The sequence below is a fragment of the Setaria italica genome, chromosome VI (assembly GCF_000263155.2).
Source record: "Setaria italica strain Yugu1 chromosome VI, Setaria_italica_v2.0, whole genome shotgun sequence".
NCBI lineage: Eukaryota > Viridiplantae > Streptophyta > Magnoliopsida > Poales > Poaceae > Setaria > Setaria italica.
The window spans coordinates 7,002,912-7,028,590 of record NC_028455.1 but is presented as its reverse complement, the minus strand read 5'-3'; the positions used below and the strand labels follow the sequence as shown (position 1 = coordinate 7,028,590).

General features: G+C 45.7%; 3 protein-coding genes across 5 annotated transcripts; 2 read left to right on the top strand and 1 right to left on the bottom strand.

Annotated features, from left to right (window-relative positions):
* The first annotated feature begins 225 nt into the window (after positions 1-225).
* LOC101765999 (lysine histidine transporter 2) lies at positions 226-2,941 on the top strand. Of its 2 annotated transcripts, XM_004972909.4 has the most exons (8): positions 226-361; positions 469-677; positions 794-1,180; positions 1,313-1,712; positions 1,924-2,029; positions 2,122-2,213; positions 2,356-2,424; positions 2,530-2,941. In XM_004972909.4, the coding sequence occupies exons 1-8, from the start codon at positions 320-322 to the stop codon at positions 2,665-2,667; spliced, it is 1,443 nt and encodes a 480-aa protein (XP_004972966.1). In that variant the 5' UTR covers positions 226-319; the 3' UTR covers positions 2,668-2,941. The 2 variants fall into 2 exon arrangements, with proteins under 2 accessions (XP_004972966.1, XP_004972965.1); XM_004972908.3 differs by having other exon boundaries at positions 2,122-2,424.
* Positions 2,942-3,710: 769 nt separating this feature from the next.
* LOC101765312 (lysine histidine transporter 2) lies at positions 3,711-8,654 on the top strand. The gene is made up of 8 exons (XM_004972906.4): positions 3,711-3,843; positions 4,002-4,204; positions 4,378-4,761; positions 4,899-5,292; positions 5,925-6,030; positions 6,134-6,225; positions 6,364-6,432; positions 6,560-8,654. The coding sequence occupies exons 1-8, from the start codon at positions 3,802-3,804 to the stop codon at positions 6,671-6,673; spliced, it is 1,404 nt and encodes a 467-aa protein (XP_004972963.1). The 5' UTR covers positions 3,711-3,801; the 3' UTR covers positions 6,674-8,654.
* A 3,497-nt stretch (positions 8,655-12,151) lies between these two features.
* Positions 12,152-18,308, bottom strand: LOC101764641 (transcription factor GTE9). Of its 2 annotated transcripts, none has more exons than XM_004972904.4 (10): positions 16,448-18,308; positions 16,323-16,371; positions 16,088-16,243; positions 14,479-14,549; positions 14,299-14,338; positions 13,612-13,680; positions 13,405-13,517; positions 13,245-13,311; positions 13,041-13,183; positions 12,152-12,956 (listed from the first exon to the last, which is right to left on the bottom strand). In XM_004972904.4, the coding sequence occupies exons 1-10, from the start codon at positions 17,807-17,809 to the stop codon at positions 12,699-12,701; spliced, it is 2,328 nt and encodes a 775-aa protein (XP_004972961.1). In that variant the 5' UTR covers positions 17,810-18,308; the 3' UTR covers positions 12,152-12,698. The 2 variants fall into 2 exon arrangements, with proteins under 2 accessions (XP_004972961.1, XP_004972962.1); XM_004972905.3 differs by having other exon boundaries at positions 14,479-14,543.
* Between the last annotated feature and the right edge of the window lie 7,371 nt (positions 18,309-25,679).

Sequence of the window (25,679 nt, the reverse complement as noted above, 5' to 3'; positions counted from 1 at the left end):
GCAAGAATTGCAACTGCCTAAATTCAAACAAAAGGTGAAATTGACCACCTGATAGTGATAGCCGCTCTCACCCAAACCGTCTGATGGCGATCGGACGCTTGTCATGGCGCCACGCAGGACGCCCAAGCTGGTTCCCCGGACCCCGGTCCCGGTTCGGTATCGGCGAACGCATCAGCTGAGCTGGAGCTTGACTCATTTCATGAGCTCTATAAAGAAGACGAGCCGGCATTCTCTGCCGCCTCTGCTCCTTCCCCATTGCTGAAAGCTCAGTGGCATCCATCCATTGTCGAGGTCGATCAAGGCACTCCAGCCGGCGGCCATGGAGATGCAACATCTCGACGACGACTACTCTCCGGCCAAGGCACGGCCATCTTCGCTTCAATTTCCTACTATGTTTTATTTTTCCGGCCATATCAGCACCCTTTTTGTTGCTTGTGCCTGTGCTCATGCATGAATCAAACTCTGCAGCTTGCCAGCCTTGCTCTTGCACCCAGCGAAGGCCGTACGGACTCGCAGGAAGGCCGGTGGAGACCGCCGGAGAAGCCGGTCGTTGAGGACTGGCGTGCGATCAACTCGAGGAGGAACGCCAAGTGGTGGTACGCCGCCTTCCACAATGTCACCGCCATGGTCGGCGCCGGCGTGCTTAGCCTTCCCTTCGCCATGTCCGAGCTCGGCTGGTCCGTGCCATGAGTACAATCTTCCATGGAAATCAAGTTCAGCCATCTGTGAAGATAGAGTTTCTCATGAATCTAAGTTTATTGGTTCGTCTTTCTTTTTTCCACCTTGTTCGCAGGGGAGTTGGCATCACGGTGCTGGTCCTGTCATGGATCATCACGGTGTACACGCTGTGGCAAATGGTGGAGATGCACGAGATGGTGCCAGGGAAGCGTTTCGACCGGTACCACGAGCTCGGGCAGTACGCGTTCGGCGAGAAGCTGGGGCTCTGGATCGTGGTGCCGCAGCAGCTGGTGGTGGAGGTGGGCCTGAACATCGTGTACATGGTCACCGGCGGCCAGTCCCTGAAGAAGTTCCACGACATGGTCTGCCATGACAGGTGCAAGAGCATCAAGCTCCCCTATTTCATCATGATCTTCGCCTCCGTCCAGTTCGTGCTCTCCCAGCTCCCAAACTTCCACTCCATCTCCAGCATCTCCCTCGTCGCGGCCGTCATGTCAGTCAGGTACAATTTCACACTTTCAGTCTTTCACCCCCATTGTACTGTAGCATATCCGGCAAAAATTCCCAGAACTAAATCTATATGAGTAATTGATCGAAATAAGATCACTGACTTCTTGGACACTACCTGTGGCAGTTACTCGGCGATTGCGTGGATCGCGTCAGCAGATCATCACAAGAAAAATTCAGCAGAGGTGGACTACAACCTGCGTGCTACGACGACACCCGGGAAGGTGTTCGACTTCTTGGGGGGACTGGGGGATGTTGCGTTCACATATGCGGGGCACAACGTTGTGCTTGAGATCCAGGCCACCATCCCGTCGACACCGGACAAGCCATCCAAGAAGCCCATGTGGAAGGGTGTTGTCGTCGCCTACATCATCATCGCCGCATGCTACTTTCCCGTTGCGCTCGTCGGATATTGGGCCTTTGGCAACCAAGTTGATGAGAACATCCTCATCACCCTAAACAAACCAAAGTGGCTCATCGCCCTCGCCAACATGATGGTCGTCGTCCATGTTGTTGGCAGCTACCAGGTACATACATACATATGTACATGTATATCAGTGCTATATAGTACTATCACCTCTGGACTGTGCGCGGTAAGGTCAGAATCAGAACTACTCTCTTCGTTTCAAATTATAGGTCGTTTTGGCTTTCTAGATACATAGATTTTAGAAAAGTTAAAAACACCTATAATTTGGGATGGAGGGAGTAGCTCTGTACTGAGTGTGGTTGGTGGCGCAGGTCTATGCAATGCCGGTATTCGACATGATAGAGACGGTGCTGGTGAAGAAGTTTTGGTTCACTCCAAACCTGAGGCTCCGTCTGATTGCCCGGACTGTCTATGTTGGTAATGCCTCAGTCTGAACTGAAAACTCTGAAGGTCTTCTCACCAATCTACTGAGGACTAACAAGACTGATATTGAGATGCGACTTGTGCAGCGTTCACAATGTTCATAGCCATGACCTTCCCCTTCTTCAGTGAATTGCTCAGTTTCTTCGGTGGATTCGCCTACGCACCAACAACTTATTTCGTAAGCTCCTGTGATTTAGATCCATTTACCCAAAAAAATTTCTTCTACATAATGTGCAATAGTTCTCTGCAATGGCTGTCATATATAATCACGTTCAGAATTTTAACATCTGAACTGACCAAATCGTACTTGCTATGGCCAGCTTCCCTGCATCATCTGGCTCATAATCTGCAAGCCCAAAAGGTTCAGCCTGTCATGGTTCGCCAACTGGGTAAGATTGAACTAACAAGCCAAACTAGTTTTCTTTCTTCAATAGAATGTCTCTGCTAGTCTGTTTAACCTTTTCCTTTTTCTCTGTGTTCTACATGTTCTTCAGACGTGCATTTTTATTGGAGTGCCGCTGATGATACTGGCACCGATTGGAGGTCTCCGGCAGATCATTCTAAAAGTCAAGACATACAAATTCTACCAAGACTACCAGCCAGACGCTCAGCATATCTCAGGCCATCGTTAGCTAAAACAAGTTCTGAATTTTGTACCATAGAATTCCCATTTTTTTTATTTTGGCATGACAAGGAAAATTGACATTATGCGGCGTAGTTTGCTCTTGCATATGTGGAACCGACAGCGCCCAATGCGTGAGTTTTCTGCCGTGCCAAAAAATTGTGGTAGTATCACTAATGATGGTCAAATTCAGGGCTCGTTCGAGCTCATGATCATCCAGTGAAATTCTCACATGTGTTCTGGTCCATGTGTTGGGTTATAAATTATTTCCTTTTTTTAATATATATGACACAAACTTTTTTTTTCTTTTAATTAATTAGCTTGTCTTCGACGTTGTATTTTTAAAAATGGGTGTTATAGACCAACCGAGAGCAGAACACTTCATTTTCATAAGATGGTTTAAAAAGGGCAATGGAATTTTGGAGTTAGTTAACAATATTATCAGCGAGAGTCAAGTCAACGAGGGTTGGTGCAGAATTGTCAGCGACAGGAAGTCTCGTTGCAAATTCTCACGCAAACGTACTCTGGATCTGATCAAATTAAAACAAACTGTCACCATCTCATCCAGTTGAACTACAAGCAACTTGAATGAAGAAGTAAAAAAACGAGCTAAAATAGTCAGGTCGCTTTCACCAGCAGGCACTGCATGATCATGTTATGATTCTCCGGGGTGCAAACGTTACGTCTGACCAAATCGTCGCGAACTCAACCGCACAAATTCTTGTCCTATATGTTTTTTTTCTAAATTCTAATCGTATTTGCGTTTAAGCTCTAGAAAACATGTCAAAAGAAAGTAAAACGTAGTGCTGCTCGAAGTACTAGATTCAAACAAAAGATAATTAAACTGGCCACCTGATAATGGTAGCCATAAATGATAGCCACGGCCGCTGTCAGCCGGACCATCCGATGGGGATCGGACGCCTAGCATAGAGCCACGTCGCCGAGTTGACTCCTATCCACGGGTCGCCCTCCACAAACGCATCAGCTAATCTTGAGTCACCTGTCAGGCTGTCACCTCCCTTTCACTTGCGCTCTATAGAAGACGACTTCTCTGCCGCCTCTGCTCTGATCCTTCTCCATTGCTGAATGAAGGCTCAGTGCCATCCATCGTCGAGCTGAGGAGCTCCGATCCCGCCGGCCGGCCATGGAGATTCAACAACTCGACAACGAATATTCTCCAGACAAGGTGCGTCATATCTAGCTTGGATTTGGAAGTCATGTCGAATTTAGATTGTTAAAAATTAAAGCAAATATCCTTATTACAAAGATTTGTGGGAGAAATTAAAGACGATAAAATTAGGTCGAGATTTGCTTGTCTGTGATGACCAATCGAACTCTCTGCAGTTTGCCAGCCTCGCTCTTGCGCCCAAAGGCCGCACAGACTCTCAGGAAGGCCGCTGGAGAGCGCAGGAGAAGTCCATCGATGACTGGCTTCCGATCAACGCCAAGAGGAACGCCAAGTGGTGGTACGCCGCCTTCCACAATGTCACCGCCATGGTCGGCGCGGGCGTGCTAAGCCTTCCCTACGCAATGTCCGAGCTCGGCTGGTCCGTACCATTAAACCATCTTCCTCATTAATTTTTTTAAAAGAAAAACATCTGCCCGTCTTCCATGGCGATCGCCATAACATGCTCATCAGTTCAGTCATCTGTGATATTTCTCATGAACACATTTTTGTTGGTTCTTTTCTTTCAATCTCCCGGTCGATCACGATTCTCAGGGAGGCTGGCATCACGGTGCTGATCCTGTCATGGATCATCACGCTGTACACCTTGTGGCAGATGGTGGAGATGCACGAGATGGTGCCGGGCAAGCGGTTCGACCGGTACCACGAGCTGGGGCAGCACGCCTTCGGCGAGAAGCTGGGGCTCTGGATCGTCGTGCCGCAGCAGCTGGTGGTGGAGGTGGGCTTGAACATCGTGTACATGGTCACCGGCGGCCAGTCCCTGCAGAAGTTCCACGACGTGGTCTGCCCCGACTGCAAGCACATCAAGCTCACGTATTTCATCATGATCTTCGCCTCCGCCCACTTGGTGCTCTCCCAGCTCCCCAACTTCCACTCCATCTCTGGCGTCTCCCTTGCTGCCGCTGTCATGTCGCTTTGGTACGGTTTCACTTGATGCCCTTCTTTTCCTCAGCTAGTCCAGTAACTACTGTAGCTTGTCCGGCAAATTTCTGAAAGCTACATGACTATATTATATATAGCTTGAATGATCGGTGATACAAATACTCATGTGGCAGTTACTCGACGATCGCATGGATCGCGTCAGCAGCCAAGGGGAAGTCGGCGGAGGTGGACTACCACCTTCGTGCGACGACGACACCAGGGAAGGTGTTCGGCTTCTTCGGTGCACTTGGTGATGTGGCCTTCGCGTACGCAGGGCACAACGTGGTGCTAGAGATCCAGGCGACCATTCCATCGACACCGGGGAAGCCGTCTAAGAAGCCCATGTGGAAGGGTGTTGTCGTCGCCTACATCATCATCGCGATATGCTACTTCCCCGCCTCGCTCGTTGGTTACTGGGCCTTTGGCAACCAAGTCAATGATAACATCCTCATAACCCTCAACAAACCAAAGTGGCTCATTGCCCTCGCAAACATGATGGTCGTTGTCCATCTCCTTGGCGGTTACCAGGTACATACACATGTCTTCACACATCTTATTAATTAGCGATAAGTATAAATGAGAGTGCTAGATAATGCGTTGAATGACGATTGTATTGAGCCTTGAGAGCGAGTATATGTTCTTGTTATATTTTTGTTGCTGTTATTCCCAAAACAAACTCTAACAACTCTCTGCCATGTAGAAGAGTTACAAACTCCCCACCCCCCACACACAGCACCACAAAAAAAAACCTCCTCTGATGTGATGGCTATAGAGGAAGCCGACAAGTTGCCCATGCAAAGTAGAGGTAGTACAGAGCGAGGCATGGTGAAAATATGGTTGGGGAAGCCATGGTTCATTTAGCCGGAGCTAGGGTAGTTTTAGTCCAGGTAGTTGCACATGTAGCCACAAGCGCAAGAAAACACCATGAAAATGAGGATGCATCAAGCAAGAATGCACCATCTCTGTTGAGGAACTGCACCGTGTTTGCCAGGCTTGGATAAGATGGAAAGGGATACAAAGTGCAATAAGCCCCCTAGAGATAAGATGGAAAGGGTTCGTAATGCTAACAATTCGTATCATCCTAACTATTGTAATCCTTGAGATATACTCTAGCAGTAAGGATCGGCACTATCTCTGTTGACTAAATGCTGGTGTTGCAGATTTACGCAATGCCGGTGTTCGACATGCTAGAAACGGTGCTGGTGAGGAAGTTTTGGTTTCCCCCAGGCCTAATGTTGCGTCTGATTGCCCGGACTGCCTATGTTGGTAATGCCCAACTCTGAGCTGAACTCTTCAGTCTAGTCTGATATGAAGGCCTGCTCACCAATCACACTGGACAAACAAGACTAATGAGATGCAACATGTGCAGCGTTCACGATGTTCGTAGCCATCACCTTCCCCTTCTTCAATGAATTGCTCAGTTTCTTCGGTGGATTCGCCTTTGCACCGACAACTTATTTCGTAAGCCCCTATAGCTACTGATCCATTTACACATTTTGTTTCTGCTACATTCTTCTAGTAATGACTATTATTCATCAATATATATAATCAGGTCAAGAATTTAATTAGAGCTGACCAAATCAAACTTATTTCTGCCAGCTTCCTTGCATCATGTGGCTCACAGTCTACAAACCCAAAAGGTTCAGCCTCTCATGGTTCACCAACTGGGTAAGACTGAACTATACATACTATTTTTGGTTTTTCTCTTCATTAAAATGTTTATGTTTAGGCTTTCCCTTTTTCTCCATTTTTTAACGCAAATATCATTTTCCTCTATGCTCTACATGTTCTCCAGGCGTGTATTGTTATCGGAGTGCTGCTGATGGTACTATCACCAATTGGAGGACTCCGTCAGATCATTTTGAAAATCAAGACGTACAAATTCTACCAAGATTACCCCCAGAAATGATTAATTCAACACAAACCCAAGCCATAGTTAACAGACCCTCAGACATATGCCTCGGACCATCATCAGCTAAAACAGGTTTTGTGAAATTCCATTTTGTTTTTTCCACGACAAAAGAAAATCACACTAGGCAGTGAAGTTAGTCGGATCCTTTGCGAACCGATTACCAACACCTAATTTGAACTTGCCATGCCAAAAGATATGGGAATGTCACATATCCAATTCAAGATTCTAGCTGATGATGATCCATGACATACATTTCACAATTCCATTAATTATGTGACTAACCACAAGACGGTTTTGAGTTATCATATATGCATGTATATGTCATGTTTGTCAATATTTTAGGGAAAAGTTGGTGTATTTGTGTGTAAGGGAGAAAAAATGTTGGTGGTTTGTATTTCCTTCATCCACATATAGTTCATTGTGTTTAGATTGGACTTCTGAGAGAATGATCTATAGTTGGGCAAATGAAAGAGCGGCTAGAGAATGATTCTTTGTAATGGATGATTAAACACTCTAGGTTGACCCAAGGATTGTGATTAGTTCATGATCTACACACCATGTTATATTTAATGTATCGCAAGGTAGATCACGAAAGTGTAAAAATTAGGGTAAAATGTGTACAAGAACTAATGTTAGCAAAAATAATGGCACCAAGAACTATACGTATCTTGAAAGTGCAAAAATTTTTTAGATTATGGATAAGAATCCGGCCTCTATATCCATAGTTGGATATATGCAACCAAACAAAATACATTGAGTACTTAGACTCCAACCCTCAACACTGAGGAACTCAAACAACAAGAAAAAAAAGCTAAAGACTAAGTGAGAAAACAAAGACTAAGCTTCGATCTTCTTCCATATCTTGCTTCCAACTTGTATTGCCCACACTCAGCAACTATTTTTCACCTCTCTCCTCCTTAGGGACAGGAGATGATGGGATTGTTACTGGTACAATAATCGCGATCTCGACCACAGCATCGCAGGGCTCAACACCTCCATGGTGACGTCCCCATGGCGTAAGCGACGTCAATACTGCCACCGCTGCCGCCGCCACCAGAACCAACCTAGTAGTTCATAGGTTTTCACCTGGAGAAGAAGACAGCAAGATCCTTTCAACGACGCTTTCAAGAAGGGAGCGATGCACAACCACCACCGTCGTCGATCAATACAGGATCGAGAAGAGCTTTCACCCAAGAGATCTGCCAAGAGCTCCCACTAGGACCTACCGTAGGTAGCCATCCCAGGGGCTCCCCACGGTGGCGGTCACCGAAGGTGAAGAAGACGCCCTCCACCTGGAGCTCAGCCCAGGAGAGGTCAGCTCCGCCGCGGGCAGTCGCTACCTTGGGCCGCCACCGCCACGGATTTGGGCATCCGGCCCCCACTAGCACCCTCCATGGATCTACCAAGGGGTCCCAGCGGCCAGGGCAGCATTGGATTTGGGTTTGCTGGCGCCGGATCTGGGCATCCCGGGCGTTGGCCACCGCCAGCAGCCACCACAGTAGCATCAGGAGATGAGAAGGTGGGGGAGATGTGGAGGTGGAAGAGGGGGTTCGTGGGGAATGAGTGCGCCCGCCGCCGCCCTCATCACAGTCGGACAGACTTCTGCCAGCAAGCTCCAGCGGCGGTGAGGAGGAAGGGGTGGCGCTTGAGGTGAGGGGGTGGCGCCGCCCCAAGTCACCCGGGGGCGACGCGGGGGCCAAGCGAAAAAATGTCTCCAAAAACATATGACAATAACGATGACATTTGCACTGTTGTTGTTGTTGGATTTTGACTTGGCAGCCACCTACATTTAGGTGGATATTCAAGGAAGAGGCGAAGGACGAGAACTAGGAGGATTCCAACATGGATTTTGATAGCAATAGTGAGACAAAGATGATGACGAGGTGGTCGATGATGAGAGTAGTGGATATGATGAAGAGAGGGCTGTTGTGTCTTCTCATGTATTAGTCCTTTCTCGAACAATTGTGATCGTTTGACATCGTTGTGTCTTCCTTAAGAATAACTTTATTTAGGTAAGGATGAGTGTGCGTGCGTACATATATTACGCCTGTTGTGTGTTTCGAAAAAAATTGTACTTTTTGTTAATCTTTGGAACTACCACTTACCCAGAAAACTTACACGTGCTGCAAATTCGCGGTAGTAGGCCGATCGGTCATGTGAACTATTCGATCTGTCATCTACAGTAAGTCAAGTCGCCGTGGAGCAACCGAGCAAGACTTCTGACTTGTCTGCAGCCGGCCGGAAGTCTCCTCGCAAAGTCGCGTGCCAAATAAGCACGTTCTGCATGACCAAACCAAAGTTACAATTGAGCCTGATGATGAACAAGTAAAACGAGGAAATTAGGTAGAGTAGTTTTTTTTTTAAAAGAAACAGGAAGGGATCCCCTACTGAATTTATTAAAGAGTTAAACAACAAAAAGGTTCAAATACAAAACATGGCCGAAAGATCCAAAAAATAGAAAAAATCAGGAACCAAAACCAAAAGAAAATGAAGGACTGGGAACAAGATTTACAGGGAATCTACCCAATCTAACATAAGAGACTGGATTTGGATCTTGGCCATATGGAGAGCTACCAGGTGAAATTCCGAGACAAATTTCCGTTTGACAAATTTAGATAGAGTAGTTGCACACATTTCTTTTTTTTCTAGAGCACACATATTAGCATGTACGAAACATCATGAAGAAGACATGTTTGATATTTCGGGGTGCAACGTGATGTTTGACACTTTGACCGGTTCATCGCGCTCTGAGCACCAAAAATTTATTTTTCTCCTATTTCCAAATTTTACTCGTGTTTATCCCATGAAAGCTCTGTGGAATTTAATTGTCAAAGTAAAACTACTGCTCCGACACCAAATTTCCTAGACTGAATTGGATTAGAAATTGACCACCGCTGGATCATTCGTGCCTGTAAACATGACAAGGTTCAGTTCTGGCCATGGAGATGCAACCACTCGACAACTGTGCTCCGGCGAAGGCAGGTTGCCAGGTTCAATTTCTTGATCCTGCTTCCCCAGCCATGTCGGCGTCTTCTTCGTCCACTCTTGCATGTTCATGTTTTTTCCCCCTTTCGAAAGAACGGCATAGGACAGTGTCAATTTCAACAAGACACCTAGCTTGGAACGAAGCCAAGTCAAATATCAATTGTTACAAATCGTTTCTATTTTTTTAAAAAAATTGATTTTTACAAACCAAACATCCTTGGCGTTTGGTTCCCTTTTGTTATTTTATTTTTAGCACCTATCACATCGTTTATATACTAATTAGGATACTAATTAGGAGTATTAAACATAGACTATTTATAAAATCCATTACACAGATGGAGGCTAAACGGCGAGACGAATCTATTAAGCCTAATTAGTCCATGATTTAACAATGTGCTGCTACAGTAGCCATTTGCTAACGATGGATTAATTAGGCTTAGGGGGTGTTTGGGAAGAGGGGGCTAACCTTTAGCCCTGTCACATCGGATGTTCGGATACTAATTAGGAGGACTAAACATAAGATAATTATAAAACTAATTGCAGAACCCCTAGGCTAAATCGCGAGATGAATCTATTAAGCCTAATTAATCCATCATTAGTGAATGGTTACTGTAGCACCACATTGTCAAATCATGGACTAATTAGGCTTAATAGATTCGTCTCGCGATTTAGCCTAGGGGTTGTGTAATTAGTTTTGTAATTAGTCTAGGTTTAATACTCCTAATTAGTGTCAAACATTCGATGTGACGGGGGCTAAAATTTAGCCCCCTCCTCCCAAACACCCCTTTAATAGATTCGTCTCGCCGTTTAGCCTCCATCCGTGCAATTAGTTTATAATTAACTCATATGTAGTTCTCCTAATTAGTCTTCGAATATTCGATGTGACATGGACTAATTTTAGCTCGAGAAACCAAACGCCTTCGTACGAAGATTTGTGGAAGAAAACAAGATCAAACTCTGATTGCAGGTGACCTCTTGCAAGAGCAGGACAGGAGCAACGGCAAGCCAATCCTGACGAAATGTGATGCCAAAGGGTCTCTACCTCACCTCACCTTCCCACGACGGAGCCAGTCTTCGCCGTATTCTCAGAGCCGCGGTTGCGGTCTTGCCGGCGGCTGACCGGGAGGAGCGCTCGCCGCTGGGTACCAACCAAGTAAGCCGCCATTGCCGGCCATGCGAGCTCGTTCGTCTCGGATTCGTCGAACTGGGCGCGCCTCCGCCGTTCTCATTTCTTCCAGCTTCAAAGGGTGCTAGTGCGTGAGCGCGGGGTGGGTGGGTTCAGCCTTTGCGGCGGCGGCGGCGGCGCGTCGAGAGGTCGCGGTGCCCAGACCCAGGGAGCGCGGCGACCGCGGACTGCCATGGCGTGGCTCTTCCCATGTGTTCCTGCAAGTTCCACATGGCAGGAAGTTTCGGTTCCGTCCAGGCCTGACGCGCCGTCTGATAGCCTGGACTGTCTATGTTGGTAATGCCTTGTCTGAAGTCTGGATTGAACTCTTCAGTGTAAACTCTCAAGGTCTGTAGCTCACAAATCACATTGGACAAACAAGACTGACGAGATGCGATCTGTGCAGTTTTCACAATGTTCATAGCCATCGCCTTCCCTTTCTTCAGTGCATTGCTCAGTTTCTTTGGTGGATTTGCCTTCACACCTACAACTTATTTCGTAATAGCTCACTGATTCATATTAGTTTCAACTTTCAACCATGTTGCTTCAGTTGAATTGTTTCTTGCAATCTCAAGTACCATGAATCATTAAGATACATAATCAGGTCCAGAATTGTAACCTGAGGGATGACCACAATTCTCTCTTGTTTCTGCCAGCTTCCCTGCATCATGTGGCTCACAATCTACAAGCACAGAAGGTTTCAGCCTCTCATGGCTTACCAAATGGTCAAGAACCAGACTATATTCAATAAAATGCCTCTGCTTAACCTGTCCTGTGATTTTCTCCGTGTATTTTCCGTGCTCTTCAGATCTGCATTGTTCTTGGGGTGCTGCTGATGGTACTGTCGCCTATTGGAGGACTTCGGCAGATCATTCTGAAAGCCAGGACATACAAATTCTACCAGTAAATATGACCAATTCAACACAAACCATATCCGCGGTTGAAGCCATACTCAACTGACGCTGGACGTCTCTCAAGTTTCAAATGGAACTCCTTTACTTCGCCACGACCAAAACTCACATTAGGCGGTGCAATTGCCTTCAGTGTTCCCTTCTTTCTTGAGATACTATGAATGTACACAAGGTGTTCTGTGTTCTGACAATCTGACGTTCTTCAAACAATTTTGTTTGAACAAACGATCAAAACATACAGATAGCTTGCTTCTAAATACCAAGAGCGACTCTAGATGGACCAAGGATCGTGTTACCAACAGCCTGCATGAGCATGGCAATCTACATCTCAAAACTTGTGAATAAGCAACAGGATCCCAAAGCTATATGTAACATCAGGATCTCATGAAAGCTAGTACAGGATTCAGGAAAAGATTGAGTCATCAATGACGAACGGGCACTGCATAAATTAAAGACAATGTTTTCCATCTATCAGCCTAACTTTTGTACAGTTTCCGATATTACATTCACAACAGGAAAATGGTTCTAAAACTACCCCTCAAAAATGGCTCACACATAACGTGTTCAAGAGCCAAGAACCATCATTCCTTATGCTTTCCCTCAATCCTTTCCCCCTTTTTCATTTTCTTATGTGGCCTCATCAAATGTCCAATAAAATCACCAAACCATTCCGTGGATATGGAAAGTACAGAGATATTCTCAATCGAAACGATGAGTACGCTCCATGCAACTCCTCACATGCACCACGACGTGACTTCCAACACATTTGAGGCTTGCTACATATGCCAACTTGCCTCCAAAACTTGGGCAGTTACAAAAGTGAATGCAGGACCATCAGGTTTTGATGCGACTCGATCTTTCGTCAGGCCACTTTGTGTATCAAAGATATCAAAAGAACAGCTATGCAGATCAGTCATGCCAACAGGCCACCTGTAAAGTGTCAAAAATGGTCCAGAAGCAGTTAATCTATTTCGCCCTCTTCGACATCAACCGCAGGTTCATCTGTGAAATCACCATCATCATCCTCTTCATCATTTTTCATGTACAATCCGAGCTTTTCTAGGGGGTTGCCACCCAGTTGAAACCCTAGAGCCTCTGGCATATCAGCTGGACTCATTTCACCAACTGAGTTGGGCATCTGTTCACCTGTGACACTTCCGAGCATTTCAAGATCTTTCAGAAAGAGGCTACCTTCATTGATGTCAACAGTTTTCTCCATCTGCAAGCCAACAGTATTTAGACTCCATCGTATGGTAACAGCAGAGCAGGATGTTGCAGGTGGGAAACATATAGCAGATATTACCTCTTGCAAAGCCTTACGAGCTGCTTCTCTCTCAAGCTCCCTTTGCCGCTTAGCTTCTGCAGCAGCCTCGGCAGCCGCTGCTGCTTCAGCCTTCTTGCGAGCATCCTCTGCAGCTTTAGCCTCAGCTTGCAACCGGGCTCTCTCTGTAATAGAAATGATGTCATACAGCTGCTGCCAGCTTAAAAGGATTCTATTGCATCTCACCTTCTCTTTGTAACCTCTCAAGCTCCTCCCTCTCACGCCGAAGCTTCTCAGGATCCTTTTTTGTAACCTTGATATTAACAGTCAGGTAAGCTTACAGAGAATAACGCCAACCAAGCCTAGAAAACAATGCCCTCAACAAACCATTTTTGCACATACACACCTGGTCAAGTGCCTTTTCGTGAGCCTTGAGAATTGTATCAGCAAAGCGGCTTCTCAGAAGGGCAGCTCGGATTTGCTTTTCAGGGGAGACCTGCTTCTCAGACACATTTTCCCCTAAAAGTTCCATATATAGACCTGTAAGGCAACCCATTTTTTCTACCACAGAAGTTTTGGGTATTCACAGGCCATCATGAAAATTCATGCTTACCCTCACCATCAGCAGTGACAGATACAGGTTCTGTACTTTGCTCTGGTAGATTTGATGTGTTAAGTGAACCTGCAAATAGAATAAAAGAGAGTGTAAGATACAAGCAGCTATTCTGAGTTGCAAAGTTCAGCTAATGATATCTACAAGCATTTAGAGGTGAAGTATCATTTGTCCTTTCTTTTCCAAAAAAAAAGCTGATATATATAGAAAATTTCCAGTATAATGGTTCAAAGGGAATAAGGGAATGATTCTAGTAAAACAAAAAAGTGAAAAACATGTCCAATTGTTGAATTCTGAAGGTAACACTCAATAATTGACCATATGAAAATAAACCCTGGATCTGACTGCTACCAGATAGCAATTCATCAGCAGATTAAAACAAATAAAATTTGGATGGGCAGCTCAACCCCCGTGGTTTATCTTGGATCAAGTGTAGCTCGTATCATTATCTAGATCTAAAACTATAGGGTTTGATCCATTGCGAAACATAATATGTGCCAATAGTCTCATCCAGACGAATATGTGTAAGATACTTGTAAAAGGTATGAACTATAGACTTGATTGTCATTGCGTCATTACTCTGGTTGGTTTTGGGTAGGTTCCATGAGGTTATAATAGTAGACAGGAAATAAGAGGGCTTCGTTGAGATTCAAAATACTGATAGGCCAATCAAGTGAACCTTCTTACCCTTTTCCTGGTCCAAGCAATCCACAGGTAGAACACTTTCCTGCATGTCAAAAAAAAAAAGACAACCACCATTGAAACGTGCCATAAAACATCCTTTGCATCAACAGAAAGAAATTAGTTTGGCTGGGACTTATGCAATTCCAAAAAAACATTCAGATAAAGAGAGATATGTATAAGAACCTTTAACCCGCTGTTTTGTGGAAGAGCTTTGGCATCCGTATCACTTCCAGAAGAGCTACTTGAATCTGAGTCTTGAGAGGTCAAAACAGAAATATTAGCATTGTGTTGGACATGGCAACCTAGACAAGCTAAGGACACAATAAAGAGAAACAGTAATGCAGCAGGAGAAGCTAGCAGGTTCTCTCCCTTCTTGCTCTACTACTAATAGTAGGCAAGACCGTAAAAGGAAGTATACCTCCAAGTTATATATATGTTCTGCATTTTTATGGCTTGGCTCTGAGACATTCTTTTAGAAAAGTGCAGTTGGTTGGCCAAATAGAATGTGAACTTTTAGATTTGTAATTTAAATGGAACTACATCATTTAATCATAATATACCCCATCAAGATCATCCCATTTGCAGATAAAATGACACTTTTCAAAGACGAATAGTAAGGGACCCATAATTTATTGTAAAGCTCACGCGAGAATCTTTTAAAAGCACACTGGTCTTTTCAATGGTATAATTTACTTGAAAGCTTAAAAAAGGTTTCATCTTTCTGAACTACAACCAAAGGATTTCCCAGAATTGCTGCTGTAGCATGCACAAACAGCCAGTCCAGAAATACAGAAAGATAATCATGTGCTAATTAATCAATTGACCTTTCTAATACACAAATGATTCATAAACACTTATCAATAGCTGAAGCCAGATCCCATCATTCAGTGAAATACTTGGTGAAAATGGTTCTTCATGGAATTCAGCATAATTGGGTCCATTCATAGTACAAGAGGTGCTAAACAGGTCTCTATAAAATTACTGCTGTCATGCATACTAGCGTAGACCATAAAAAAGAAGCACCCCTCACCCCCGGTTTTCTGTTATCTTATTTCCCTGGACTTATGAAATGGGTCTAGGTCCAAAGTAGCTCAAAATCTCACAACATATTTTAAATAAAATATAAGTAACATCATGAAGAGACAAAACTAAATGTTGCACGCTTGCACTATACTATATAGTGTTGTGTGATCATGATATGTGTTGCCTGTTGTTCTATGCTGACTTCACTAAGCAAGGTGAAAAGTGCACAATACTAGAAAAGGTGCAGACCATAGAAGAAAGTGAGGCATGATCATGTTGGCTTATATCTTTACATTCAATTGAGCTGGTGAGCGCGATGTTCCTTATGGAACAAGTACGATAGATCCTTCCCTAAGCTCAACTGCTAGAAGCACAAACACACAAACATATTGGCTCTTTCTGTGGGCATGCTAATAAAGTCCAAAGGCTAACATGGAGTTACCACCAATAACATATAGCATTTACCAAATACTACTGCAGAACTACAAAAGTGACCACAGCCGAGAAAAAAATAAGAGTAATGGTGCCAGTGTCAATTCAATATATCAAAGATCGATCTGTCCCTTTCCCAACTATGATTGCTTATTTAACTAGCTTTATTGCTTTAAGGATGACAAGGTCAATAAGATCACCAACTGCATCGTGCAATATGCATAAAAAAAGTGGGCAGAAAGCTAGCAATAATTTGTGACATACTTTGTTGGTTCCAGTATCATAGCAATCAGAAAAGGAAATTAGGGTGTAGCTTGTCAAATTACATAATACATACCACTAGAGGATGATTCTGAGTCACTACTTGAGCTGCTAGATGTACTACGCTTGCTGCTTCTGTCTGCTGTTTCAACTTCAAATACAACAGGAGGAAGTGTCGAAACTGGAGGGTCATTCTCCCCAATGTCAATATCCTCATCAATGAGCTCATTGCCTGTTAACATGCATATAAAATTTTATAACTTACGTGAACAATCAGTATCATAAATGAGCAATGGGTGAGGATAACAGACCTTCTTCGTTACATACTGATGGATTGATGAGCTCATGTTGACTCCGAGACTGTTGAACAGAACATAAAACAATTATTTACCAAAATAACCAATGAAATAGCAACCTCTAATACAACAGCACCCACCTCAACCTCGTGAGGGTCCTCTTCTGTAAGGTTTCTTGAGGGATTAACCCTGTCATAGTCATCAAGTAGCTTCTGTAATTCAAAAAGTGTATCATCACCAAGAGCATCCATATCAAGCTCTAATTCTTCTTCATCAGCACCGCAATCATCAGCATGACTCCTTATGAACTCAACTACATGATCTGGAATCAATGCACCATATGATTGCAGTCTTGCACTTAATTCATATTTTTCCTCACTCGACATTATTCTCTTTCCAGTTGGAACAACGGCCTCTACCAATGGAGCATCTTGTAGCAAAGGAGAGGAAACCAAAGGAGAGGTTTTCCTCTTCTTTGGTTGCAAAACTGGATTGTCCAGCAAATCTTCTTCCTGAAAGATGTCTTGCTTAGGTGTGCTTTTCTTTGAGGGTTTTTTCTTGATGGGATCTTCTTTCTCAATGGCATCTCTCTTAGTTTTGTTCTTTTTCGAGGGCTCCCTCATTGGAGGCTTCTCATCTGGTTGAGGAGGCTTCTCGTCTGGTTGAGGAGGCTTCTCGCCTGGTTGAGGAAGCTTCTTCTCAATAAGCCTCCATCGTGTTTCAAAGGTCTTGTTCAGAGTTTTGGCCATTAGATGAACGTCATTATTGACCGGGTTGTAATTCATAGCATTGCTGAAAGTAAGCCTCACATCTGCAGCAAATTCCCGAGGTGTAGAGTACATGCCTGCATTCATCTTTTTCTGGATGGTACCCAAATCCATGGGCTGCTTGACTATATCAAAATAATCAGGGATGTTCAGCTTTACAACGTCAACCGGGACAAGAAACGGGCCTGCCCAGGCATGGCTCATAAGGGACTTCAGAAGGTTGCCACATTGTTTGAACGACGTTGCGTAGTTAATAGTGCTGGCTACAGGTGGTGCGGCGACCACTGGTGGCAGCGCTCCCCTGTCCGACTGCACCGAATTGCTCCTCTTGAGCTTCTCGACCTTCTTCTTGGGGTGCACATCACCACCTCCAGGTGCCAACACCACCCCACCATTCATGTTAACCGCAGGCCCTCTTGGAAACAGTCTATTCTGGAGGGCCCTCACCTGCGCAAGCTCATCACGGAGCTTCATCTCCAGGTCCTTCTTATCCAGAGCCGTCATCCTCGCCAGCGAGAACACCTCCCGGCGCACATTGAACCCCGAGGCCCCTTCCCCCTCCTCCGAATTCACGCTGACGCATTTCCTCTTGGGCGGAGCGCAGGAGCTCCCCGAGTCAATCCTGGAGGGGCTTCCGAGCCCCTTGGACTCCCCCACTGTCTCCACCCCGTGCCGATAATCCGGCACGAAGCCGAGCAGGTGGCCCTTGGAGAACCTATGCGTCTTCCCCATCATTGCTGGCGCGGGGGCACGCAGCGCCACCTCCTCGCAGCACCAATGCGCCGACTTGGCCGCGGAATTCCACCGCAATTCCGGAAAACCTAACCCTAACCCCCTCGAAGCGAGAGGGCTAGCTTATTCCGCGGTCGCCTGGGGGAGCAGGGGGCGACCACCAGAACCCTCGATTCGAGGGGGGGAGCAGCTCGATTGGGCGCTTCCGCGGCGAGGGGGGATCAAGCGAACTCACCGGGCACCACCACCACCGCCACCGGCCGCCGCCCCCCACCCGAAAACACCAGCCGGCGGCGCCGCCGCGAGATCTCGAGGCCTTCCGCAGGCACCGGCGCCGGCGCCGCCGTCCGCGGCGCGAACCCCCTGGGGGCTTCCCTCCTTCTCGAGCGGCGGCGCGCGGCGCAGGAGCGGAGGCGGCGAGGGGGAGGAGGCGAGGCGGCTGGAGACTAGGGGTTTCTCTCTCCTCCGCCTCTCTCTCTCTCTCTTTCTCTCTCCTCGCGGCTTCTCTCTCTCGCTGCCTCGCTGTCGTGCCGCTCGCGAGCCTTTGGGGAATCGCTGGGCGGGGCCCGCCTGTAAGTGGGGTTGAGCCCGTGACTGGCCTGTGGGACCCTTTGAGCTCCGGCCCCACCGAGCAGGGAGCGAGACGCGGCGGGCGTGACCGGCTGGGACTCGGGAGGGGAGATCGGGGCCGTTGGGTTTTTGGAACGGACGGCCATAGCGGCGGTTGCGTGTCCAGAGGGGCTAGGGCTTCATCTGTTAGAAGCACGTGCGGATTCTAACACAACAGTTGCATTCCAGTTTGGGGGCAAAAAGAAAGATGCACTAGTTCAAGAGAATCAGTGGTGGATCGATAGATTCAGTGGCATGCCCTATCCATATGCTTTATGCTTTTATATGCTAAAAATATGAAGATGCTTTCTATAAATGGTTCTCCCACCATAATGCTAGGTCGTAACTGAATTTCTCTAGTTTTAATTAATTATTACTCCCTCTGTTTATTTTTATAAGCGTGATATGACATGGCACGGTCTCCCAAATTATCCTTTGATCATTAATTTATCTTATTATATTGTTTATGTTTATAAATTTATGATCTCATTAGAGAGTACATTTGATTACAAATCCAACCATTTCAATTTTACATCATAAAAATAAAAAATTATTGGTTAAACTATTGGTCAAAAATAGCAAAGTTTGAATATCGATATGCGTGTACGTCTTATAAACATAAACGAAGAGAGTAATAACACTAAATAAATACATTATAAAGAAATATTTTGTGATGATTTCCTAATAGAACTAATTTGATGATGTAGACCTTTTATGCATTTTTCTCTAAAATGAGCTAAAGTTAGAGAAGTTTAGCTTAGACAAGACTGAAAATATATATGATAATGGAGTTCCTATTGGAAGTATATGCTTAATTCATGTTTATTATGTTCATATGTATTCGTGGAAGAGCATAGGTCACACTAACACAATAAGAACAAATTGTAGATAGACACAATAATCAAACCATCCATGAGACAATGTTTAGCTAATTACTTAGGGAGGGAGATATTAAGATCATGAAGCATGTGATGTATATTACAACAGGTGTCCTGAGGCAATGCCCAAATATCATAAAATGCAAAAAGAAGATGTGCATGAGATTTTTAAGTAAATAAAGAAAGAGAGGAGGGGAGAGCTCAAAGCTCACGTTATTAACCTTTGTCTGCTGAAGATGGGAGAGAAGATTACCAAATAGAACATAAATGCATAGTGGTGAAGCAAAGGACAGCTGCTGGAGAGCAGCTGCTAGAGTCTTCCGACAGTTTGACAACACATGTAAGGTTCTTTAGGGTGCATACGAGGGGCGTTGGGTGCCCTAGCGGTGAGGTTTGAGAAAGTGTTGTAAGGGGGTTGTGAGCCAATTTTCTTCGTTGAGATCCGTTGTTCACCGCACAGTACAACTGTATATAAATGGACCAATATGCAATGCATACTGATGGTCTGATGTCTATAAAAAAAGAAAAAAAACTATCTAGGTTACTATGGTATTATTCTATTACAATAACAGTTTGATGATATGTGCTAGTAACGGTCCGTTTAATATAATATGTTTCTTTAGAGATATTGCTAGTCAAAGTGTCACATTAGATATTATGCCAATGTCTTAACGGATTTATATGTTTGATAGCAAAAATTGGATAAACCAAATTGTAAGCAGCAAAGTTGGACATCTACATGGTCTTTAAAACTTACGAGAAAAAACATTTGTATTATTTCCAAATATCCAAACTCACAAATACAAAAAAAATATACATCTAAGTCTAGAACGACTGATTTATTAAAACAACATAAAAACATCACCTACTCATGAATGAAGAGAGTTAGTTCAAATCGTTGATGTTCTTGGTCTTTTAACCAGTTTGACCGAAACATATCAAATCTATATCTATACCTAATACTAAAGTGCGGTTGTTTCTTTCAACCATCGTGGTTATTTTGCAAAAAAGTTCCTCAACTTTTTCGTAATCAACCTGCAGTCCTTGGAATATGTCTTGATGATTTTGCAAAAAGATCTCCAAAGTTTACTACAATTGACCCGAGATCCAGTCTTTGCTCCTATTCACCCATCAGCTTTCTCATCTGACTGCTCATCTCCTCTTTAATCACCGCCACTGACGACGCGCAGGTGATGTCGCCATTGTGGAAGACGAGGGCTGCACTCCCCACTTCACTCCTCGCGCGCGCCCTCCTCTCCCCCAACTCCTCGACTCATCATCTCCCTCTTCATCAACGCCTACGAGGATGCTGCCGCCGCCCATGGCCAGACGCCTGCACCGCCTGCCGTCATCCTCACCATCAACAGCCGGGATGCTCACGATGCCATGTTCGTCTTGTGAGTAAGTTGTCTTCGTTGCTGCTGCCCGATCCGCTCATTGGGGTGGTGAATCTCCGATGCTAACGCATGCCCCGTGGACCTTGACGTGGTGGAGCTGTGGTGCCGCGCATGGAGAAGGCGCATGTCCTGTGGTCGTGTAGATCTGCGGACGGACGACTCCAGCTTAGGTTCTTGGCCACCTCCTCTTGTTGTCCTGCATGGAACTTCAACCACCTCCCTTCCTCCTAGCGTAGATCTGCTCCTTCAGAATCAGTCCTAGCTCCGGTTATTTGAGCTCCAAGTAAGAAAAACTATCGAATACCCTTTTTCTTCTATAATTATCTGATTCCTGTCAAATCATTCTTGGCGGCAAATCTTTTTTTTTATCTATTAGCAATAGTTAGTCTCTCATCTTAAATTTCAATATGTGGCATCATATTTTTCTATATGTTATTTTGGAGTAGTAACATAATACTGAATCAAAATATGGCCTATTAAAGTCCACTATTGCCTGCTAAAGTTAGTGTTGCATGTAGCTGTTCAAAAAAGAGCTCATGTATGTTGCAATTCAAAATAGCTTGTTCTTTGCTATCAAATCTTCCAAAAGTTCAAAGCTGAGCTCCATAGTTTTAATAAATAAATGTACAGTAGCTATCAAATCTTCCAAAAGCTCGAGATTGAGCTTCATAGCTTGAACAAACATTAATAAATGTACAATAAAAATAAGGATCTTTTCAATTGATAAGGAGGTATTGTCATCTTTTGGCGCAAGAATGTTGATAAATCAATCCTCTTTTAATAACCAGGCCAATAAGGATGTAAGTATTGTTTGTATTTCCGCACCCCAAAGTTAAAACATTTGTCATAACTAACCATTTTTGTTAGGGTAAGAAGAAAAATTCCCTAATTGGATTAAAGTACTGTTGGTGCTAGAAATCGGCTGATCGAATCTCCAGCGTCGGACACACGACCCGGGAGAATCTGCTTAGCTCCTGTTCGGGTGATCGCCCTGGTGCGGTTCGCGCGGCGTGCCAGCCAATCTGACCTGTTGATTGGCAAGGAGAGAAACGTGTCAAATCCCAGAGGTTGCGATCGGCTAAGGTTCCGATCTCGAGAAAGCTTATCAGCGAATCGGCCGATTTGCTATAATGAGGGAATCGGCTACAATGCGACCGATTACCAAGCAACGTCGATAAAGAAAACCACTGAAGTAATCTAAACAACGCTACAGTAACAACACTAGGAACAGATCTAATCGGCTATGCGTAAAATAAATAGATTAAATGACGAAGTACAAGAAAAGCCGAAATTGCCGATTCCTAGCTGGATAACTGGTGATAAAACCAGAACGACAGGTAGAACCTAGAATTCTAGTAAATATCGATAACTGGTGAATAAATCTAAACGAAACGACAGCGATGCGCCCGAAGTTAAAGCTTAGAATTTACTCGATAAGCGGAACTTACAAGATCGGCCGGGGGTCAAGTTGATGCAGCCCCGCCAACCCGTACGAACTCGTGAAAAAGGAGAAAAGTATTGGCGAAGTCGCCGGCTTGAAAGTAAGTACGAGGGAATAGTAGTTTGTTGTATTGAGTTGATGATGATTACAGATCTACAAGGGTGGCTATTTATAGCCTGTCACAAAACGACTTCTTATCCGATTAGAACTCTATCCCTAAATTTAAACAGAAAATGAATATTTACAAGTACGATTCGTACTAGATCGATTATCGCTCTCTTTATGGGTTGATTCCCTCTTCATCCTCATAATCCTCTTTAGGCCCACACCGGCCCAATTGTTCCAGCCTCCTAATCGGCCGATTTCTATTCACCTCATCGGCAAGGGACAACCGATTAGGACCCACATGTCGGGGGCTCTGACTACTTCGACCCTGGGACCTTAGGGGTCAGGCGAGGCAGAGATCCTCCCCCGGACTCAGGGGTCGGGCGAGGCGGAACTCCAAAGGTCAATCGGCTGATCCATGACTGTAGCACCAATCTGCCGATTCCCAACCGCCACCCCTGTGTCTCGCCGCTCCTTCTGATTTCTTCCTTCCCTGATGCCGATTACACACGTGTCAAAATCTGGCGTCAACACATGCCCCCCAGTTTTGGAGTAAAACATAGTCTTTTACTTCGAAATTCTTTTCAACTTCCCTTCCAAAACGAACGCATTGAAAATATCCTTCTGTTTCGCGGTCTCTAGCCTGATGATTGCAATTTTTTCGAAACGGGCGCCCACGACAACCACTCCTCCCGAAAAAATCGAAACGTCGGCGTGGTAAAAATTCCACTTTTACCCCTTCTCAGACCACCTTTAAATATTAGCACATCCTGTACTTCCCGTACGAGCTCACGTCTTCCTTCTTTAGCGCACGGGTCTTCTTCTTCCTCCGGCGCCTTCCTTAGTCCTCCAGTTTTCTCCGGTGTCTCCTTCCATCCACATTCCTCCCTACTTCTCTAATGGCGGCACCTTTAGGCACTTCACCAACGCCCGAAGCTCCGGAGATGGCGCCTCCGGCGGAGGTTCCAGCAGCAACGGCGGTGGCTCTATCGACGGGAGAAGGAACTCCGTCAGTGGAAGTTGGGGCTTCAACCGAAATCCCACTGACGGCTTCATCATCTGCAGCTCCACCGGCGATCCCGCCGATTACGATGAGCTTTATCCCGGAGGTTATTACCGAAACTTTCCTTAACAGTAATGCATTTACTTTAGATCTATTCTTACTCCTGCACCCCCTTTTTCCTTTTTTAGGCGGTTAGGCATCACATTACCATTCGCCTCACAGAAACTTTCGGCCTTATCTGCCTTGGTCCCATGGGAAACCCAAATCCAACCGACCTAATCAATTTGGAAACCCATAGGATCCCTTTCAAGCAATCAACTATGGACCTAGATCATTGGTCGGGTACCTTCAGGTCATGGCCGAATGAAACCCCCGGCTGGAGGGAATGGTACCAGCGGATAGCCGCCTCTAAGAGGGTCCAATGGGATGAGCGCAAAATCGGCCAGTGCATCGATCTATCTTTATCCCAAATGGAAAGGAACGAGCCATTAGTGATGGCAGCCTCTTACTTCTGGTCCGATGCTCTCAATGCATTCCTTTTTGGACACGGACCCATGACCCCCACCTTGGCCGATGTAGTCTTGCTGACCGGCCTGGACATTTCCTCCCCGGACACCCCTTTTCGCCTTTTAGCCACGACATCTCATCGGCTGGACATAAGGGGAATCGGCGGATGGAAGGGGTTCATCAGATGCAACAAAAGGGCCGGATCAGTCGAGAACAGAGAGCACACGGCCTTCCTGATGATGTGGCTAGAGAAACATTTCTTCTGTGGGAGAGCAGCCGGTCCGTCCACCAACACTCAAGCTCTGGCTGAGGCATTATCGACAGGGACTTCCGTTCCTCTTGGAAAGCACCTACTGGGAGCAACCTATCACATGCTTTACCAAATCGGCGTTAAATTATCCCAAGGGGAGCCGATTGGAAATCCCGGTGGGCCCTGGTGGTTTATCAACTTATGGCTTAACCTGTACATGAGCAAGATTTCTCAGCAGCGAGTGGAGCACATGACGTTCCCCAACATTGAATTGGCAGAGAATCCCACTGTCCGACGCTGATGTACATCCTTCGGCGAAGCGGCATCGGCCTTCTTCGGTTGCTCGTACTCTGCTACCAAGGTGACCGAATATTTCCGGTGCTTTTATAATGGCTTTAGTGAAGACGCAACCGTCTGGTTCCCTTATCAGAGGGATGACCCAATCTTTGAGCTCCCTTCTTGCTTTGACTCGACTACTGGCCGATTCGACGAAGACCTCACAGACGAATTAATTAAACCGGGAATCTTACCGGCCAACTTCTTCTCGGGAAAGGATGCTCATACGTATGAGTTCTACAACCCCTCCGTTGCAGCACGACAGTTCGGCATGGGTCAATTACCAATTCAGGCATACTTCCTCGGTCGAGCAAAGTTCAGAGATGAACTCACCAAGGGCCTTGACTATAATCGGCTGCGAGATCGGATCTCAGACTCCAATACCATAGACCTGAATGAATGGATAGTAGCCCCCTTCGTCGTTCAGCCATTCAAGCTATGGTAGTCCGAATGGAAACAGTATCTGTTCTGCACTTCTGCATCGACATACTGCAACCTCCTGGATCCAGCCAACATCAATCCGAATGCTGAGGTATTCTTCCTTCCCCTGGCCGATTTTCGTTCCCTCTTCAATGTTGTTAAACATATATGCTGACTCTTGCTGTTGACTCAGTCTGAAAACCGCGTTCCCCCAAGACGCAGCCGGAGTGGCCGGCCGATAGAGGACCGTTATCCATATACCACCTTCCCCCTTATCGGCTATCATGCCCCTTCCGTGGACGTTATTGCCGGTCGAGCGAAGCAGGCGCAGAAGAAGGTTGTCAAAAAGACCAGTCGCCGAGTACGTGCTCTTATAGAATCGGCCGATCCTTCTATGATTACATCAGCAGAAACTTCGGCCGCGCCGCCCCTTCAAACTGCTGGGGAAGTAGACATTCAAGTTGCCACGGAAGCCGGAGCAGCTGCTGCGTCATTACTGGTGGAGGCCATGCAGGTAAACTTGTTGTCCGATCTTCCCGATCGCTATCTCTATACTGACTCCTCTTATATTAGACTGCACAGATCACCCTCGTGGACCCCCAGCAATCGGCAGTAGCCCAAGCGGTCGATGAAACGCCGGCGCTTCCATCCGCCGAGGTATACTACCCTTCAACCCGTTCTTCTAGTATTTGGATGATGCTCTTATTAAATTTGACACAGGTCACCGGGACGCTAAGCGCCCCGCCTAATCAACCATTGGTCATCCTTCGAGAAGTTGGCCCGAGCAGAGCGCCAATTATTGTGGAGTCTTCTTCTTTTGACGAGCCAATGGTACCAGCCCCTGAGTTGAGGGTGACGGTCTCACAAACGCAGCTTGAAGAAATCCGTTTTAAGGAGGTAAGAGATTTCCCACCCTTAATCGGCTGA